This window comes from Tauraco erythrolophus, chromosome 9 (assembly GCF_009769465.1).
Source record: "Tauraco erythrolophus isolate bTauEry1 chromosome 9, bTauEry1.pri, whole genome shotgun sequence".
NCBI classification, from domain to species: domain Eukaryota; kingdom Metazoa; phylum Chordata; class Aves; order Musophagiformes; family Musophagidae; genus Tauraco; species Tauraco erythrolophus.
The window spans coordinates 15,039,790-15,058,833 of NC_141473.1; the positions used below are offsets into that span (position 1 = coordinate 15,039,790).

Genomic DNA, 19,044 nt, shown 5'->3' on the forward strand with positions numbered 1-19,044 from the left:
CTTGCCATATCCAATAAAAGTGCATCTGAACAGTTCAGGAGACCAGGAGCCTTGCCTTTCTGTCTGTCTGAACAGCACCTACCAAGCTGATGGGTCCTGAGAAATAAGTAATGCACCACCGTAAAGCACATTTGTATTCATACATGCCTCATTTTTCCAAGCAGTAATCAAGAGTATAATGTTACCTATGATCGAAATGATTAGTCATGTTTCCAAAGATTAATTTACATGTTCTTTTGTTTAATGCGTACGAACTGATTTAATGGCTGCTTATGAACTGAGCTAACAGTCGTTTTGAGAAACAGATGTCCGATGCAGTTTTAAGCATTAAGAGTACTTTTATTCATATCCTTAGGAGAAAAAGGGCTACACAGTTTACAGTAATAACACTAATGAATCAAAGTACTACAGCTGCCCAACAGGGTTTTGACAGAAACCAGCTTTTTCTCAAAGGAATTTTTTTTTTTTTTTAGGACTCTGGGACAGTGAACAATCAGTAATACACATGCTTCACAGGTAGGCATGTGTTTTGCTGGAGCCAGAACACTGAATTAAGCCCTATCTGCAACCCAACAATGTGAGGCTTTTGCATAAGCACTGAAAACTGTAACTACACAAAGACAGGGCAATCTGTATGGAATCTGGATTCTTCACATTTTATACAAATAAAGATTTGCAAGTTTCTGATACTATTTTGTGACACTGAATGTAGAACAGGTTTTCTGCTTTAAACCCCGATAGATTATTGTGTGTGGGTGGTAGAGTTGGGATAAAAGAAAGGGAAGAAAGCTACTAGGAAAGCAGTTGGTGACTGCAAATCTATGATAAATAAACAGCACATTCCTCTTCTGCATGAAGCCATTAGAGTCTGTGTCAGACTTTACCATCCTAACGTCATCTGGGTGCAAATTTGACGGCCTGGGGTTCTGCGATGCTCCCTACGGAAAGTAGATCTGGAGCAATTTGCCATGCCCCAACAGAGCATTTCTGTCAAGTTCCTGAGGAGCATCTAACACACCAGTTATTCACAGGACCCTTGCAACGAACCACGGGTTTGATATTTTATGGTCTGGTGTGTACAGTGCAGGATATGATTACACACAAGTCTGCTTCCCATCAGCCAGCACCTCGTAATCATTAACATTTATCCTTGTGGTGCCTCAAGAAGATGACATTGTTATTAGTCCCATTTTATAGATTCAGAACTGAAGCTCAACAGCTAAATGACTTGCCTTTGATTACACAAGATTTACAGTGAAGGACAGAACTGAGTCCCAGCCCTACCAGACCCAAGCAAGGATCATACCAGAAGGACTAGATCGATGTGCAGAGCTGTCCTTCATCTCAGGTGCTTGTAAGTCTTATGAAACCACTATATTTGCACTGGGTTTTGTGCCTTTCGTGTCTCAGCCTTTGCCACTGCAGGTTCCTCTAGGGAACATGAATGTACATACGCTACTACATGCAAAAGCTGAAGTCCTGAGTTACATCCCTCTGCAGCAGATGGAGACGAGAGTCTCCAGATCATGCTCATGTACTTAATAGCATGTTGAGCAACTTTGCTCAAATGCGTAAGACATGCTGAGACAGTGTACTAAGAAAGGCTGAGACCTAATGAGATCTTCCTCTTCTGCTTCATCGATACCACACTGTGCTGGAAAATACATTGACTGGTAAGTTTTAGTCACAGTACGGGTAATCATCAGGTCTGATTTAAGTACCAGTTAGTTAGAGGTTGTGAATAAATGCTACTTTCTGGCACAAACCACCCCTCTTCAGTATGGTCAATGCATTGAACAAGTCCCATTGTATATGCTACAGGAATTGAAGAAGCCACTGCACAAGTAGAAAAAGAACTCTTCCAAACTCCTCTCAAAGTAGTCAGTAAGATGGAGGAAGAAAGTATTAGCACATACTGCTGTTTTAAGTTAAGATCTCCTCTAACCCTCCGACACCAACTATCACCGAAGCAACCACTGGCAAGACACACAGCTGACAGCTCTCTTTCCTTAACTGAATTGCTGTTACGGAGAAACAGGCTATCAGTTTCTACAGTGGTAACCATAGACCTCAGAGAAATGTATTGATCTTCTAGGAGGCAAACACTGGGAACCAGCCATTCCTACTGCTCAGGCTTCAGGTAGGGTGAGTGCACAGCTGCTACAGGTAAGAGAGATTTGCAACAAAGAGCACTGCCATGGATTTGAGGCTCTGAGTTTGACCTGCCTTCCTCTCTGTCTCAGAACAGTTGAAAACCCAGGTAAATATTTGTGTGCTTCATCTTAGACCTCTGCTAACCTTTCACCACTCTGTCTTGAGCGTATCTCTGTTTATCTTACCCTGAATAACGTAAAGCTTCCTTATCTAAGCAACAACTGCCTTCCAGCATTAAGGCTCACCCATCAGCTGCCTCCCTGACCTGATGTGCACCCCAAATGTTTCTGGTTGTCCCCAACCACTGCAAACTCAGAGCTTTTACTGGGCATGCAGATTCATGCATGAGTCCAGCATCTGTGCGAAGTCCTGCTCAATGCTTTTGAGCCTTCCAAGGCTGGGTGTGATTCGTACAAATCAGTGTTATCATTTTATTTTTTTTGGTGGAGCCAGTGAGACCAACCAATGGTCCAACAGGATGAACCTTCGGGCACGGAAGCGCTATCAAAATCTGAGTCCGGTGAGAATGTGGTTCCATATAACTACCATATAGCAAAAGTAAGATCATACCTAAAGCAATAATAAAGCCACTTGAGATTTTTTTTTTTATAAGCACCAATATCTCGTATTACTTACTAGTACACAGCATCATCAATAGACACAGAAGTTACCCACAAAATGGAACACAAAAGGACATCAAGGTCCTAACTAAGTATGAGGAATATTTTTCTCACAAAATGCTTGAGTCAAGAAAGAAACACGAATTGAAACAGAGCAGGATGCTGTTCCTGCCTGACACTACAGGCTGATTTCATGATGATCTTTGCTCTTGGAACAAGAAAGCACAAATGTTCATCGGAGACTAGGAAACCAAAGGAAATACCAAGATGAAAGACTGCAAAGATGCATGCCTTTCTGTATCATTTAGACAAAAACATTAAAACTTATGGGAAAACATTTAACAAGCAACTGAAATAAGCCTAAGAGGGGAAGGGGAGAAACCCAAAAATATGGAAGTGCAGGTACCACAGATGCCTTGAAACCACCAGTAATTTCCTGTAGATTCACTGAAGTCAGAAGTTACAAATGAGGAGGCCCACCTAGTCCCACTTAAATCACCTGCTAGTCTACAGGCTATTAGAGACCAGGGTGGTATTGGCATGTAATTACTGCAGTAACTACCTGCTTAAGCAAGGCAAGATCAAAGTTACCTCAAAAAAAAAAAATCAATATTTTAAACAAAAGGTTTGTAATTATGAGCTTGAAAACAAAATGCTTGGGCAAAAACATCAGCAAACACTCATCTATGCCACCTAGCCCTTTGGATACTGTAGTACTGTTCCCCACAGTACATTTTATAGGGCTCAGTCCAGTCTGATTTCAAACACTGCACACAGTGAACAGAGACAGAGTCACTTTGCATTAGCCAGGTTTGTCCAAAACTCCTCTCAAAAATCTCTTCTCCTGAGTACTAGCCCATTAACCCAACCTGAACAACTCTCTTCCTTCTATCCTTGTGCTTTGCAAGTATTTGCTACTAGCCTCCCTCTCCCCTTGCCAATTCTTTTCCTATCCAGCTTTAACTTTGTTTTCCATGCTGAGCTCTTTAGCCTCCCTCCTCCCACCAACTGAGGGTATAGGGTGAAACTTACGGTGCTCGGTCGTGGTTCAACCCATTCTGTCTTTGTGCATTTATCGGAGGTAGAACAGGTTTGCTGTTGATCTCAAGCCCTCTCCGCAAAGTCTCCCTGATTTGCTCTGTATCTGCAAAGAGAATTTTTTTTTTAAACTTGATTTAGAGTCCCCAGAAACATCGCAGACACAAGGAGATGTCAGCTTCTCTTTAAAAGGCCTGTTTCTACAGTGTGTTTCATCTAAACTCTTCCCTTTCAGAAAGAAATGAAGAGATGCTAAGGGTGAACAGCTCTTCCTGCACCTACGAGTTACTTCACTTCATAAAGTCAGCTTGAATTCTCTTGGTTTGGGCTGTGATGTTATGTCAGGCAAGGAGAGCTGGAACCTTTGGTACTGACCCCTCCTGATGAGGAAACTCTGAGTAGTTTTGTATCCTTTCATAAATGAGGTGTTTACTGTTTCTGCAGCTTTCACAGAACTGCCTGACACTTCCAGCCTTTGCACTGGAAGTCACTTTTCCCATTAGGCATTAACAGGAATTTGTTCCTTTACCAAATGAGTGCAAGGAGGTTCCCGAGTTTTTGCAACTGGCTTTTCAAATCTGTTGATTAATTTACAAGAAGATTGACCAAAGAAAGGAATTTTATGCAGGGCAAACTTTAGCGTCAAGCTCTCATTTGAAAATAAACTGCAAATTATGCAGTTCAGATGCAGTCTTTTTACTCTTTCATTTTCCTATAATGTCTAATGGCCAAATATTTTATTAGGATACTTTCCTACCTTTCTTGTAAGTTTCCTCATCTTTTTTTTTGAGAAATGTGGGAATCATGTAGAGAAATAAATATCCAAATTATTTCAAAATCTTTTAAAGGATATACAAATATCACCAGGTATACCTGTCTTGGGCCTTTCATTTGCAGAGCTGAAGGAAAACAGCCTTTTTAGATCCAGTGCAGTTAAAAATACTTGAACAGAAGCCAGAAGGAACTCTACATGCATTTGAGTATTTTTTTTTTTTAACCATAGACTTAAACCCAAGATAGATACCATTCCTGTGGAAACCATCATTAATTCCAGGAAATCTCAAGACCTCAAATTTTACATTGCTTCACCCATTTGAAAGATAACATGCATAATTTCAAGCATGTGTAATGGCTATGACATCTGTACCCTGAGATGGCATCTCACTGCCGAGGGGAACTCCACCGTATTTTATTTCTTCCCAGAGTTCCGTATTTGCAAGAATCACTTGAGTTCAGCTACAGCAACGTGCAGTGTCAGTCCAGCTTGCCACCCAAGAAGTGACAATGTTAATAAGGAAACATAGCCTGGGAAAATGCAGTTACTTCACCTCGCAGGTGTTCACAGTCCTGGTTTCACCCAGCACTCAGTTTAACTTTGCAGATTTAGATTAGAAATAGCCTAAAAACTGAAAGAAACATTTAGACAAAACAACGCAAAGATCTCTTTTTCCTCTCTCTTGCCTTCCTCAAAGAGGCCACACCAAAATGCATTTCACTCCCCTGAGACGTACTGAGCCTTCCAGTAACTGTGGTGTTTGTTATGAACCCCAAGACGCTGCATGACTCAGCCCACTGCCCAGACCCATGAGAAGACAACCCAAAAGGCGACGACGGTGACTCGGCCCAGGACCTCCTACCTTTCCCGGAGAGCCGCCGCGGCTGGGTCCCAATGCAAATGCTCCTGCTGTCTTCGTCATCCTCCGGAGGCCGGCTGAGATCATCCCAGGCACATTTGGCACTCACTCCACTCAGATTTGAGCCATCTGTCTCAATCCCTTTGTCGACTCTCTCCTGCTTGAAAAGATCCAAATACCCAAGACTTTTTTGGGTGTGGCTTGAACCTGAGCTGGAACCCACTCTGGCTCAACCCAACCTTCAGCAGCTCCTGCATATCCCCCTCTTTGCGGCCAGTTTCCACTCTCCGGTTGCGGTGCTTTGATGTATCAGCTAAGGGTGACTGCACATTAAGCCAAACCAGGGAGGTAGTCTGAACTGGAACAAACGTTTTCCGTAGCAGGTTGGTCTGAACTTCCATCCCTTCCTCACCACTTCACTATGTGGCCCTGGTGGGCACAAAGCAGGGAAAGACAGAGGTGGAAATCAATGGCCTGGGGTATGCAGGGCTGCTTCTTTCAGTGTTAGCTCTGGTTTACACCAACTCAAAGTATTTATGCCTCTACATTACACGCTCCTGTATGAAGCACAGCTTGGAAGTCTACCTGTTGTATGTCAATGATAACAAATCCCTGAATAACTAAACAAATTCTCCTTCCGAGCTTACCAACGAGTCCCACAATGAAAACAGATCACAGAGAGACTCATCATTCACAAAGTTCACAATTTGCAAACTGCCCAGACAACCACTGCTTTGCAATGTGCTGGGGTGTTCAGTAAAGGACACAGCAAGGAGGCACAGGTCTGTTCACAATGTCAAAGCTTTTGCACAGCTTTCGCTATCAGCAAAACACACAAACTCTCTCTCCTGTGCAAGCTGGACTTTCCAAGCATGTAACCAACGCTTGGGTCTAGGAAGGCATTCCACACCAACCACAAGCAGCTAGATGCTCTCAGACACCATGCATTTTCTCAAGGACATGGGCATCTGTTGCCAGCAAGACTGCCCTAAGCTACAGCCAAAACTTCCACAGGACACCTACCTGCCAGGGGAACTGGCATTACTCTGAATTTCCACCTACGTCCCACAAGAGGGTAATGTTGAGCTGAACAAACTCGGGGCTGAGCAACACCGAGAAAGGGCTGCTCTTGCCGCTGTCAACTCTCCACTGGCACTGAATCAACCGGGCGCATTTTACCCTCTTCTGAAGGGGTGTCACTTCTGGTACCACTCAGTGGTACTAGCAAGATCTCCAACTCACTGCTAACATCAAGGTCACTTCTGGATAGGTGGTAAGTCTCACTGCTTGCGGGACAGAAACTTTGAAGATTTGAGGAAAGAGCAGAGCTGTATTACGCACAACGGGAGCGGATCTCTCTGCTCGTTATCACTACCCTCCAGTTTGACCTTGCCACTGGAGTCAAGAGACCGTGGGAGCATCCAGCACTTTGCAAAATCTGTTCCCTAAGAAGCAGTTTTCAGACTAAACCCCACATACGTTCCTCCCCTTGCCCAGCAGTGCATACTGCGCCCTAGAAAGGGCATTGCCTGTTCTTGTGACCATTGAAGAGAGGATTTTTGCAGCTCAAAGATAAGCTCAAGTACTCAGGGTGTGGTTGCACAGCAGTTTAAGGCTACGTAATTCACAGTGGCTGCAGTCCCACCTTCCTCCATGTTCTCCTACCCCTTCCCTTGAGCCAATTTCTATTTTTTTTTTCCCCCAGCTGGATCACCTCCCTAAACTGGCTCTTTGGCCCAAGAGGAGAGGCAGAAACCTGTGACTGGGGGCAGGACCAGAGCAGTCCTGACTTAGATTTATGCATTCAAGAAACTGCCTTCCTTCTGCCTCTCTCCCAGCTCCTTGTTAGGATCTTCCTCTGGCGTTAGGGAAAACTGGCTTCTATGAAAACATAATGGGAAAAATCTAAGAAATAATAAATCTGCTGGGATTTTCTTTTGTTATATCCTAATCATAAAATTAGTTGTTTCACCCAGAAATAGAAGTTATGGAAAAAGAAATAAAAATACATTCAATCTTGCATATGCAAACGATGCTCTAAGTGAGATTTAGCAGGAGGCTCCTTCGGGAGCCCTGTGCAGCGCTCTGCGAGGACCCACATCAACTGGCGTGGGGAGGTTTAACTTGTCAGCAGAGTTATTTTTCATTCCACTGACTGGAGAAGCATGGGAGAGCCACCAAACTTGCCCTTGAGCAGGGAGCAGAAGAGCCCAGAGGGCACTGAGGACTCCATCAGGCATAAGCTCTAGTGGGACGTGCTTCTCAATCCCTGCAGCCAGGGCCCCCGCTCACAGACACAGTTGGGGCCTCCGGATGGTGTGCAGAGCCTTGGGGAGGGGGAAAGGGACTCGTCATCTGCATCTCAGCTGGTTTGCAGAGCACTTCCTCAGGCGAAGAAGTGCTGCTCTGTTGGCATCCCTTGGAGATCAAGGGGGCCTGATGGAAATAAGCTGGCCTAAGGCAGCCTAATTTGCATGCCTGTTTTATAACATTTGCAAGTATTGATGTTGGAGGGGGAAAAAAACTCAAAAAAACCCTAATCAATCCAGACTCTCAGCTGGGGCAATGAACAGATTTACCCCATCTTTAGCCAGCAAAGATGTGTCTGGGCTGCAGGGCTGTTCTTCCTCCCTTGAAAGGGCAGCTTGAGCAGGAGGTTGGAGGAGCCCAGGGCAAAGGAGGTTCAGCTTTTTCCTTCCTCAAAGAAAGGATGTTTCTGTCCCATTTTCCTCTCAGCATGTGGGAGGGATGCTCTGAGGCTCTTATAAGTCATTGATCCCTTTCTAAACAAGCCAGAGCACTGCAGTGTGACCCACAGAGCGGCAACCACAACTCAGGAAATTCAAATCAGCTTTATTCTCTTCTGAGATATCTGCTGAAACAGAAGCAAAGCACTGAGAATCAGTGCAGAGCTGGGGACCGACAGGAATTGTTTGACAGTGCTGCCAGGGAAATCTGAATGGCCTACCGGGAAGCCTGGCTGAACAGAAAACAGCCAGCATTGCTACAGCGTTAATTGCTGACATCCTGGGATGACATCTTAGTTGGGATCCATTCTCAGCGACTCCGAACAGAAAGTACAGCTGCTGCTGCCAGGGCTGGGTTTAGGCCTCAACTAATTCCCACAAGAGACAATGCAGCCTCAAAACAAGCTCTGCCTGCTTCCCAGGCAAGCAATGTGCTTGCCTGCTCCAGGGAAAGTTGTCCAGTTTCTCTGCCTGCTCTCTCCCTCCCCTCCACCTATCTTCCACCGCTGCCCTTCGGCTCTCAGACACCCTATACCACCACCAAGAAAATGCCAAGCGCATGACGCTTTATCCTTTCCCCACTAATGAGAGCAGGAGGTGCATGCCGTGGCTGAATCCAGCCCGGCACAGCCTAGCTCTCCGTGCTCGGCAAAGGCTCTTTGCAGGACTCAGCGCCGCAGCAGCAGGTTTCACTCTGTGAATCCCCAGGGGCTGCAGCAGCCGGGCAAGAAGGAGGTACGGGCAAGAAGGAGGTACGGGCAAGAAGGAGGTACGGGCAAGAAGGAGGTACGCACACACACCCCTGCGCATACGCACGACTGCAAAGGCAAGAGAGAACAGAAACAGGAATGTCTTCAAAGTGAAGAAGTCCGGAAAGACCACAGACATAGCAGCTCCCAGTGGCAGGACACACTGGTGAGGCAGAGGTACTCTTTATTTGCCTTAACTTGCCTTGGCTGACTCAGATTCCAGTAAGCTGAGCTACTTTTCATTTACAGTAAATTGAAGAAAACCCTGTTATCATCAGGAATCACCAGTGTGGAGAGAACAGACAAACACCCTCCAGGAAGGGAGAGGGCAAGATTTTGAAGAGCCTAAAAACTTTATAGGACTTGCAGTTACATTAGCTCCCACACTGTAGGACGTTTGTGGAACACTTTTTTTGTGTGTCTCTCTCAGACTGGAGTTATTTTAGACGAACAAATCCTTAAGAACAGTAAAAGTAGAATTTGGTTTTGTTCTTAAGCTTTTAAAATAAAAGATGCTGTGAGGCAACTGAGGGTAATCAGATGCAGACATGCAGACCATAAACAAACGCAACAGCTTGTACAAAACGTGCACATATGCACGTGCCCTACCAGGCTAAGCCAGAAGTTCTCTGTTAAAGGCAAACACTCAGTTAATTCACTGAAACAAGGTCAGCACCACGCTGGATTAGCCCGGGACCCATGCACTCTAGTACCATAACTCTGCTGAAGGGATGCAGAACCATCTCCCATGGCACAGATTAGCAGTAGTCCCGGGATGGTAACCCTTCCATAGAGGGCCTATTCTGATCTTTAAACTTCAGAAATTGAACTCTGAGGAAGGTGGTTTAATGTATCTTCCTGCATGGATTATTAATAACCGCATGAGATACTTTTGGCTTCCCATTATTTCTCAGACCACACTAACTACTTGGCCTCAGGTGACATCCTACAGGAATGAGCTACACTGTCACATTTGCTGCGAAAAGATATTATTTAGTTGGTTTTGAGTTTTCTGTATTGTATCTCCTTATCCTTGCATATAAAACCAAGGCGGAATTTCCTGATCTATCCTCTCTAAATCTTGTACTGTTCTATGTTCTTTTATCTTCTTCTATTTTCCTCCTTTCTAAAACACGTGATCCAAATCTTATCAATTTGTCCCATATATGAGATTCTGTTTTCCTGGTCTCTCTTCTCTAAATTTCTTCCTAGAGCTGCTATCCACCCGGGGCTGGACATATGCACTTTTGAACCACCTCTGAGAGAGCAAAGGGAGTCTCCAAGATTTTTCTGAGATTATTGCAGACACTGAGATCACAGCACCTTTACGGAAAATAATAAAACTGTTTTATACCATTAAACCAATTCTCCCTGGCCACTACAAAAGACATGACATTTTATAAACTGAAGACATACTTGCAGATGTGGGTCAATCTCAAATATTGTCTCTCCTCTTCGCATATCTGTTATCAACCAGGGGCCTCCAGCTCTACAAAGAAAGAAAGGTAATGAGCCAAACAAGAACTTGAGCCAGTACTCCCCAGAAAAGAGAGTGGACCTGTGCAGGAAGGAAGCACAAGAGAGAGTTTAAAACAAGCCTGCAAGCTCCTTTATGTTGCTTACACATCCCATAGCGTGCATTTGTCCTTTACATTTGCCAAATACATAATGAAAGCCCTCCATGACCTAGCTGTTATCTGCCTAGTGTCTGGCACCACCAAGTCTTGCAAAGCAGCCAGGACTGACGCAGGCTGTCCCCTGTGTGCACCCACTTACTCATACAAGACTGAACTGGGTTTTAATCTTACAGGTAACTGAATTGAGACTGAGAAGTCCAGTGTAGCCTACGTCTAAGAAAGACAGGCAAGGCATAGGGTCAAGACTTGTACCTCTATTACATATCTGAAGATGCAGCAGGGTCCCAATGGGACTGCACTTTTTGCTGAGATCAGCAGTCGTGTTCAGTACCATAAAAAGCTTATTGCTCTGACAAATATCCTCACAATAGACATTTTGCCCAGTTGTACTTAATGGTCGAGTACTCAGATGGTTCAGGAAAATCTTTGTTTTCATTAGCAATAAAAGCCAGAAGGGTCAAGATGTTTCCCAACAAAGGTGACAGAAAACAGATTACTGTGAAGATGAACTACTCAGAGACTTTACTTTGGGTCACAGTGCAGGCAGACCGCAGAAGTCAGGCTCAGATGGTGCTTTTCATGTGAAGTAAAAACTGAAGTTGTTTGGAATTGCTGTAAAAATTTTCATTTTTTCATTAGATACTTCGTTATTGTAGTCAAAAGCCCCCTCCTCTGGCCTTGTCTGTGTTACAGTCTCCTAAAGCACTTGGAGTGGGAGCTATAAAAGTTAATATTTTATAGCTTTTCAGATGCATCGATAGCCACTCTTTTTTCACATCACTTTGGAAGCTGTTAATTATTAACTGCAGAGGTGCCACTTGCTTCAGTCCCTCACTGGGATGCAAGAGACCCTGACTCCACATCAGTGGCTTAGTAGTTTGCAGCTTTGCCTTCAAACCATGCACATTTGGGTTTCATTTTATCCTTGGAAAGGTGCTTGTATCACAGCACAAAATCCAAAAACCAGCATGGGAAAAGACTGAGAAGGGTGCTATATCTGTATTGACTTACAGGAGCCAAGGGAGCTGCAGGCAGTGTTTATTGTCATGGGGTCCCAGAAACAAAGCTTGAAGCTGGACAAATTCACTCTACTCTAGGGCATTTGCATGAATTATCTGCCTAAAAGGGAAAAGTTCGAGTTTAAGAAGTCCAGCAGCAAAGGCTGGACTCTTCCAAATAATCAATCAACTAAAGGCCATTGTGACTCTGGAGAGTGTACTATTGTGCCCAGGAATACATATTCAGAACCATTTTGTTTAAAAAATTCTTTTGCGCTACAATCGTAGGGCAATAATTTCCACTAAATATAAGAAAAATTATTTAAACAAAACACAAGCCAAAAAAGTTTAGCTGCAACCTGGCAGCAAATAAAGCATCAACATATCATTTAACATTTAAAACCCATCTCATCCTTAACCCGACATCTTTGTCTTGCCACAGGAAAAATAACAATGAACTTCCCTTACATGAAAACTCCTCCTACTGCAAAAATTGGCCCCCCAAGAGTGGGGCCAGTTTTGAGAGTGACTTTCTCACTTTCGGGCAATACCCAAGCTTTGCTAGGCACTGTAAGACAGACCCTCTCCTTCCTTTCTTTTGAACTACACAGAGAGGTCACCAGTAACAGTTATCCCAGCTCTCTCAGGAAGAACCAATGAGAAAATGCTGCAGGCACAAGAGGAAGGAAATTAAGCTTTCAAGACCTCATTTTGTTTCACCCTGAACATGTGGACTTCAACATGCATTAATTTGCCATCTAAGTGTCTGTGCGTGAGAACAGATTTGCAATGAATTCCCATCTCTTGCTACAGCATAGAATTAAATAAGTTCCATCAACAAGTTAAAGATTGTTAATAAAAATAAACAACTGAATTGTTCTCTATGGGAATGCTCCACGGTATGGGCTACACAAGCACTTACAACGGGACAGTCCGAAGCAGTTCCAAGATCCCTTGCCCATTCCACTGCTGAGCGGCATGCAGTTCCTCAGTGCAAACCCCAACAATCTAGAATAAATGAAAACAGAGATAATAAAACTGGATGGGAATTGTGCAAGAACTGTAGAGAAAACGTGCCATGTGGTGCTGGATCAAACAGTGCCGATACAGAGAAGCATCCTTTCCTTAAACTTACTAGATGAGTGAGGACAAATGGAGCCTGAGACAACAGAGGGATTCTGCAATTCCTTATGCCCTCTCTCTACACTTACCATGTGACGTGCCCCAGTCACATAACATGTAATCTTGCATGGTGTGTGTGAACTTTAATATGAGGAGGGTTTGGTGATAAATCAGGGTTTACTGAAGATCCACTGGTCTGTTCTCACTCCACAACCTAGTCCACACAACAGAGGACAGGTTAGGGTCCCAGCACATGCAAAACACTGCTCTGCTAGCCAACTGCTAGAGGCAAATGCAATACTGCACCAGCAATTTCAATCAGGCAAGGGACTTGCTGCCACCAGGGAATGCTTTGGTGCTCATAAATTCTTGACCAACTCAGTTTGCTGACTGGTTACATCTTACCCGGCACCATAAAGTAAAGCTGCTTACACATCACATAATCCACTCGTCACTGCAGGCAACTGCAGACTTCTGCCTTCCTGTATAAGGCAGGATGTGTTTGCTTTTCAGGATGGGAGCTGCCACACTGAGCAATACCAGATGTCCCTCTCACAGAAGCTGAGATCAGCTGCTCCAAATGAAAGGGTGAAACACCTTTCAGCTGATAGAGGAAGGCAGTTTCTTCCTGATCCATCAGGAAGATGCCTTTGAGCACAATGATTCACTCTTTGGGATGAAAAATCATTTTAGCCATGGCCTTCTATTTTCTTCCTCTGTGCTCTAAGCCTTTTCCAACAACACTGAATTTTTAGTCAAAATCTGTTCAACTGATGTTTTATCAGAAAACAGAAAAATTGAAAACTAAGTTCTGAAGAGTAGGAAGCAGAAGTGTATGATCTGCCTTTGCCGCAAGCGTGTATCCGCACTGATAGAGGTCTGCATGGAAAACTATCAACATCAGCATGTACCCAGCTCTGCACACCATACCTCCCCTGCCCCTTGCAGAGCTCACTTTCTCAGGACCCAGTGCTTGGAGATGCACTTCATCCCCACTCATTTTCCAGGCTTCCTCCATGAACAGCTTGAATCGCCCTCGCTTCAGCACACTCCTCCCTGGGCCTTCATTCACTAATTACACACAAACAGCAAGACTCTAAACAGGAAATTATTTTGTGTTCATTCTTTTCTTTTTGCAATCATTTATCCTCATGGGTCAAAATAAATCCATAACAACAATCATCAAACAGAGGGGAAAAACAAATCAACTGTAGTGTTGTGGAAAATTAGAGGCCAAGAGCCTCAGGATCCAACAAGTTGACTGTCCTTTGATCCAGGACAACTGGGCAATAAAGCAGAGATGTGGACTAATGCAGCACTAACCGGGGAGTCTGTCAGGAATCACCCTGCTTAGCTTGGCTCTCTATCTCTGCTTTCAGGTCCCACAAGGCACACATCACTGATTAATCCCACACCTATCTCTTTCTTGTTGATAAAACACAGACTTTCGGGCACCTCAGAAAATTCAGGAAAGCCTTTGCCCTTGAACAGCAGTTGCCTTGCGCAGGTCTGTGGTAGTGGAGCTTCTCTTTACATGTTGCCACTACAGTCAAGGACAAACAGGAGCAACTTGAAGCTTAAGTTGTAAAATACAGGCACTTGCATTTTCCCACAGGATGGGAGCTTTTCCACAGAGCAGAGAGAAATCAGCATTTGGTATAAACTATGCCAGCTCTTCCACTAAGGTTAATAACTCCATATGCAATTTAAAAATGTCCAAAGCAGCCCGCATTTTAAGAGACATCACTAAGCAGAAGGCCTTTCATAAAGCCAGCAAACCTGTTTGGCAAAGGAAACTCCCGTCACTGAAGAGTAGGGTTAGATCACAAGGGAATTTTTTAAATGTTTCTTTTGCAAAGCAAACCCAAACCTTTCTTAAAGAGATCAATCCAGGAAAACCCACTTAGCCTCTAAAAAAAAAATCTGTGTCAACAATGCAAGCTACATTTCTGCCATTAAATAATCCTAAAGCAACTCTGAGTCCTGCTCTAAACTTGTGTTTTCCTGAAACTCACTAGATCACTTACCGACACTGCCATTGAATTAATATGAATTTAGCTCCACATTACCTTTTAAAAGTATTTCTCTCCACCTTTTTTCCTATGTTCTTGTTCGACATTTCAGAGCAGTAATGTAATATTCAACTCCAGGTCTGTTTCAGGGTGTAAACTTTCCCTCCATCAAGACCTCTGACTTGAGAACTGAGGGTGTCATTGCTCAATCCTGGTAAAATGCTTACTGAATATCTCCAGAGTAACATCTCAAAGATGAGATTCATGGAAATCAATTAAGGAAGAAAGGTGGAAGACAGGATAATAAGCATCTGACTTATCAAAACTAAAAGAAATGTAACATTGGCCACATTCCACATCCAGGAGGTGACAGTCAGTGCCACCATTGCTGGGTCATACCTGTAGAAAAGTAACAACCCCGAAAGGGGTCTGCACTGGCTGCATCTGAGGGTCTTCTGTCAGTAACATATGCTGGATTCTAGATTCACTGTTGTCCAAAGGGCTGTGCCATGATACATGGTCACCACTGCAGAAGGTGTTTTCTGCAAGGAAGAGAAACAAGAGAAACAATTTAGCGTGAAGAGACTACTAGAATATTCCTTCTGTTACCATTTGCTTCTGACTGCTGTCAGGCAGGGTCCATTGGTCTGCACCAGGAAAGTCACTGGTGGCTATTCACAGTGACTGCCTCCAGCCAGCTCTTCTTCCTTGAAGCAGGAAAGGGGTCTCATTGAGCCATCTGAATTCAAGCACTGACTTTAAAATTATCCTCTCGAGTACTGTGGCAAAAAATAGTGTCCTGCTTTTATATTAATCCCAACACAGAAACATCAACAAATAAAATTAGCTTTTCTCTCATATACTATTAGTCTCATTTTGTGAGAGGGCACAGAGTCAGCAAGCCATACTGGATGTCTATGGGATGGCAATTCATACTTAATTTGCCGCTCTGATTTGCCACAGAGAAAATACTCTGCAATGTGAATTAAACACAAATAATACTCTGCTATATCTAATAAAAATCCACAGTCTGCAGCCCAACTTTTGATGGTCTAAGTCAAAGTCACTTTCTCTCCCAATTGTCTGGTGGCTTTGGTGCAGAATTGTAACTAATATGTTCCTTCTTTCCAAAACAATGAGAAAACCAGTAGGCTATAAATTTTACTCTATGTCAGAATAGCCTGCATCAAAACAAAAAGCCAGAAATGATCCTTCCCTCTTCATGACTGTAAGCATTCCTTTCTTTTCCTCCTCTCCTACTTCGAAAGACAAAACCCCCAGATAATCCCATGTTCCACAGCTGGTGCATGTCAGAAGAGCACACCAAAACCCATCTGTATTTTGCTGCCCCATCACAGGAAAGGCTAATGCTTGCTCTCTGAGTGAGCTAGAAGTAAAACAGCCAACCATGACCATTTTCACATCAATTAAAGCGTGTTCCATTTGCACGCAGTTCCTAGAGCACGCGTGCAATAACACTGCCTAGTCGACTGCCTTGTCCTGGAGTCTTGTGCTTGTCTCACTCCAGGTAGAGATTTATAGCACGTATAAATAAACAGTCTGGAATCCATATTCTGCCCTGATGTAGTGCTCCAGGGATGAACCGAGCGCTGCCTGCCTGTTTCCAAAGTCAGTCGCAAGTAGAGCACCTTTCTCCCTTTACCAAGATCATTGATGAAGCCAGTCTGGGCTGCTGCCCTCACTGTGGTCTCTCCGAAGGCCACGCTTACAGGACTGTGGGAAGAGAGGCCTTGCCCACTGGACGAGGACTAGGACTTCCACTGTGGACTGGAAAATATTAGTGGTTACTTGAGTTGCTGCCTGTAGAGACTGGAGCATCTCCTATGATACGGAGCAGGATCCAATTTAGAGGACTGTTCTCCTCTGCCCTGCAGCTATGAGCAGACGTAGTCCTGGATCTTCACCTAACCTTCCCACATCACCTTCCAAATACACGTCAACAGGACAGCTCTTAAATAAGTATCTGTAGGGTTTATCTGAGAGTCCTTGAACACGGCAGCTTCTGCAGCAGCAAAGAGAAATGGCATTTGCCGGTACGTGTAACTTCATCCCCAGTCACATGAAATGACTGACACTGAGGAATCAGGTCCTTGCATGCCACTCACTGAGCATCGGCACCACCGCGACAGCCCGCACGCGCTCTCGGCCAGCAGCAAGCGCAGGATGCTTCCCGGGAGACATCGGCGGCGGGCAGGTGGACTAGTGAGAGTTATCGCGCAGTTGCCGTGGTTAAAAATACTTGCAGTCATCCCACTGATGATCTCTCAGGTCATGCTGCCCCGTTGCTGGGCTGCAGGCAGGGCGTCCTGGGCAACTCGTGGTGTCTCCACCAGGTGTCCCCATCGGCGCGCGAGTGGGACTCTCCGGTACCTCTGGTTTGTCAGATGAATTTCTCATTTGATTAAAAATTAAAATAAACTCCAAATATTATCAGGAACTCGGTCCGAAAAACGAGGCGTGTAACAGAAGCGCTGTGATAAGTGAGGGGATATTTTCCTTAATTAAAATTAGGAAAGAAATAAAACCCAGCGAACGCGAGCTGCTGGAGAGTTTATCGTTATGTACGTTACACGCTTTCAGCTCTGCAACAGAAAGGAGTGCTTCAGATACTACTTTACTTTTAGAGTTGGAAAGATACAAGCAGATAGAAATCAAAAACATGATTTTTTTTTTTTTAGTATCAAAGTCGGATTAAAGAAACAGCACTTAGAATGCTGCAAAGGATCTTGTGATATTTTCCAGGTTAGCCAAAACGTGGCTGATTAATTTTTTTTTTAAATGATAAAAGCCTCTCAGTCACAGTTTTCAGCAATGAAACAAAGCCACAAAGAGCTTATTCTTGGGCCCTGTCTTTATACCACAACATTTTGCCCATCAAATGCTCACACAATTCTATGCTGATCGATCCCTTCGTTTCACTGCTGGTGCTGCTTCTCCTGGGAAAGCCCAGCCCGTTTAGAGCAGGTTTTCAAATGCAAATGTCTCTGCTGGAAACCCACCTGTTTATGTCCATGTGAACACTGAACACTTAGAAAATCTCCCTCTCCCTTGCATGCACACGAACACCACAAAATTCACACTGACTACTCAATTGGATCACAAAAAAAAATTCTGTATATAACATGAAGCCAAATTAAAACCTGTAAGAAATTCAAAACTACAGCTGAAGCTCAGCTCTTTGCTTTACATGTACAATATGCATTGTAATCCATATGGAATGTAAGATCAGCCCTTGTACAGAGACCACTGCAGCACTCAGGACAGCTTGAATTGCAGAACTTGTAGCCACAGAAACTAAGAAATTACAGAAACAAAGGACTAGATAACTACTTTCTCTTGCTTCATACTGGAAATGGAGATGAGCATCCTCCCTTCCCATCTTTCACACTCATGTTTTAAAAACATGACAATCAGAATTTTCATTTAAGCTTCAAACAATGTTTTAACAAAAAAATCCTAAAGTTTTCATACATGATTCCTCCAAAGTAAATTTAGAGCTAAATTCAGGGCTTTCAGGAGTGCTGAATTACAACATGAAACATCCAGAAAAATCCTCAAAGTCATCACAGCACAGATGGATGTGAAAAGTCTCCTGTGGTTTTCAGACCTCTCCATCACTTGCAGTGCTGTCAACAACACACTTTGTACAATTTGTCTTTCATCCACAAACATGCACAATGTGATAGTATTTCCTACACGCACATACGTATTTCCATAAAACTAAGAGATGCGTAGGCACAGGACACATGCACTCATCGCAGGAACATGATAAGCACAAACACTTTACAAGGAGCAACACGCTTTAGTCAGACGTGCCTGAAGACAGCTCCTTTTGTTCCCAAAAATGCATCCCCATGTCTCCCATACCATGTGGACTAACTGGAGAAGCAGCCTGCCATCTCCAGTTTCTGAGATTTCTGTTTTGCATTGCTATGAACCAAGGATGGGACTAGGACCTTCACTGATAACAATACCAATACGGGTCTCAACGACATCCACGGTTTTATAGCCATAACTCTCACTACATATTTTGATGCCAACTGCAGGTATCAAGCGTGACACCTACACTCACAAAAGGAGGCTACTTATATACTAAGTACTTGAAAATACAGGCATGAAAAAAAGTATAGATATACACGTAAAAGAAATGTTGCATGCAAAAATAAAATATTAGAGGAAGAAGTTTATGTCCATAGGGCACTGACCCAGTCTGACGGAACTCACTGCTACAAGCATCCCAAAACAATTTCTTGTTTTAGGTCGAAACGTCACTCCACTTCCAGATAAGCACAGAATATTCCTTTGCAAATGA

The 19,044-nt window shown here is 43.8% G+C and overlaps 1 protein-coding gene across 3 annotated transcripts in view; it reads right to left on the minus strand.

Annotated features, from left to right (window-relative positions):
• The window catches only part of SUFU (SUFU negative regulator of hedgehog signaling), a 92,368-nt gene that overhangs the window by 26,630 nt on the left and 46,694 nt on the right, over window positions 1-19,044 (minus strand). For 2 of the 3 annotated variants that reach the window (XM_086616506.1, XM_086616508.1), the window contains exons 4-8: window positions 15,111-15,253; window positions 12,500-12,585; window positions 10,359-10,431; window positions 5,450-5,606; window positions 3,807-3,918 (exon numbers count right to left, since the gene is read on the minus strand). In XM_086616506.1, the coding sequence (XP_086472632.1) occupies window positions 3,807-3,918; window positions 5,450-5,606; window positions 10,359-10,431; window positions 12,500-12,585; window positions 15,111-15,253 (571 nt within the window). The remainder of the gene's footprint in view (window positions 1-3,806; window positions 3,919-5,449; window positions 5,607-10,358; window positions 10,432-12,499; window positions 12,586-15,110; window positions 15,254-19,044) is intronic. The other variant, XM_086616507.1, reaches the window with a different exon arrangement.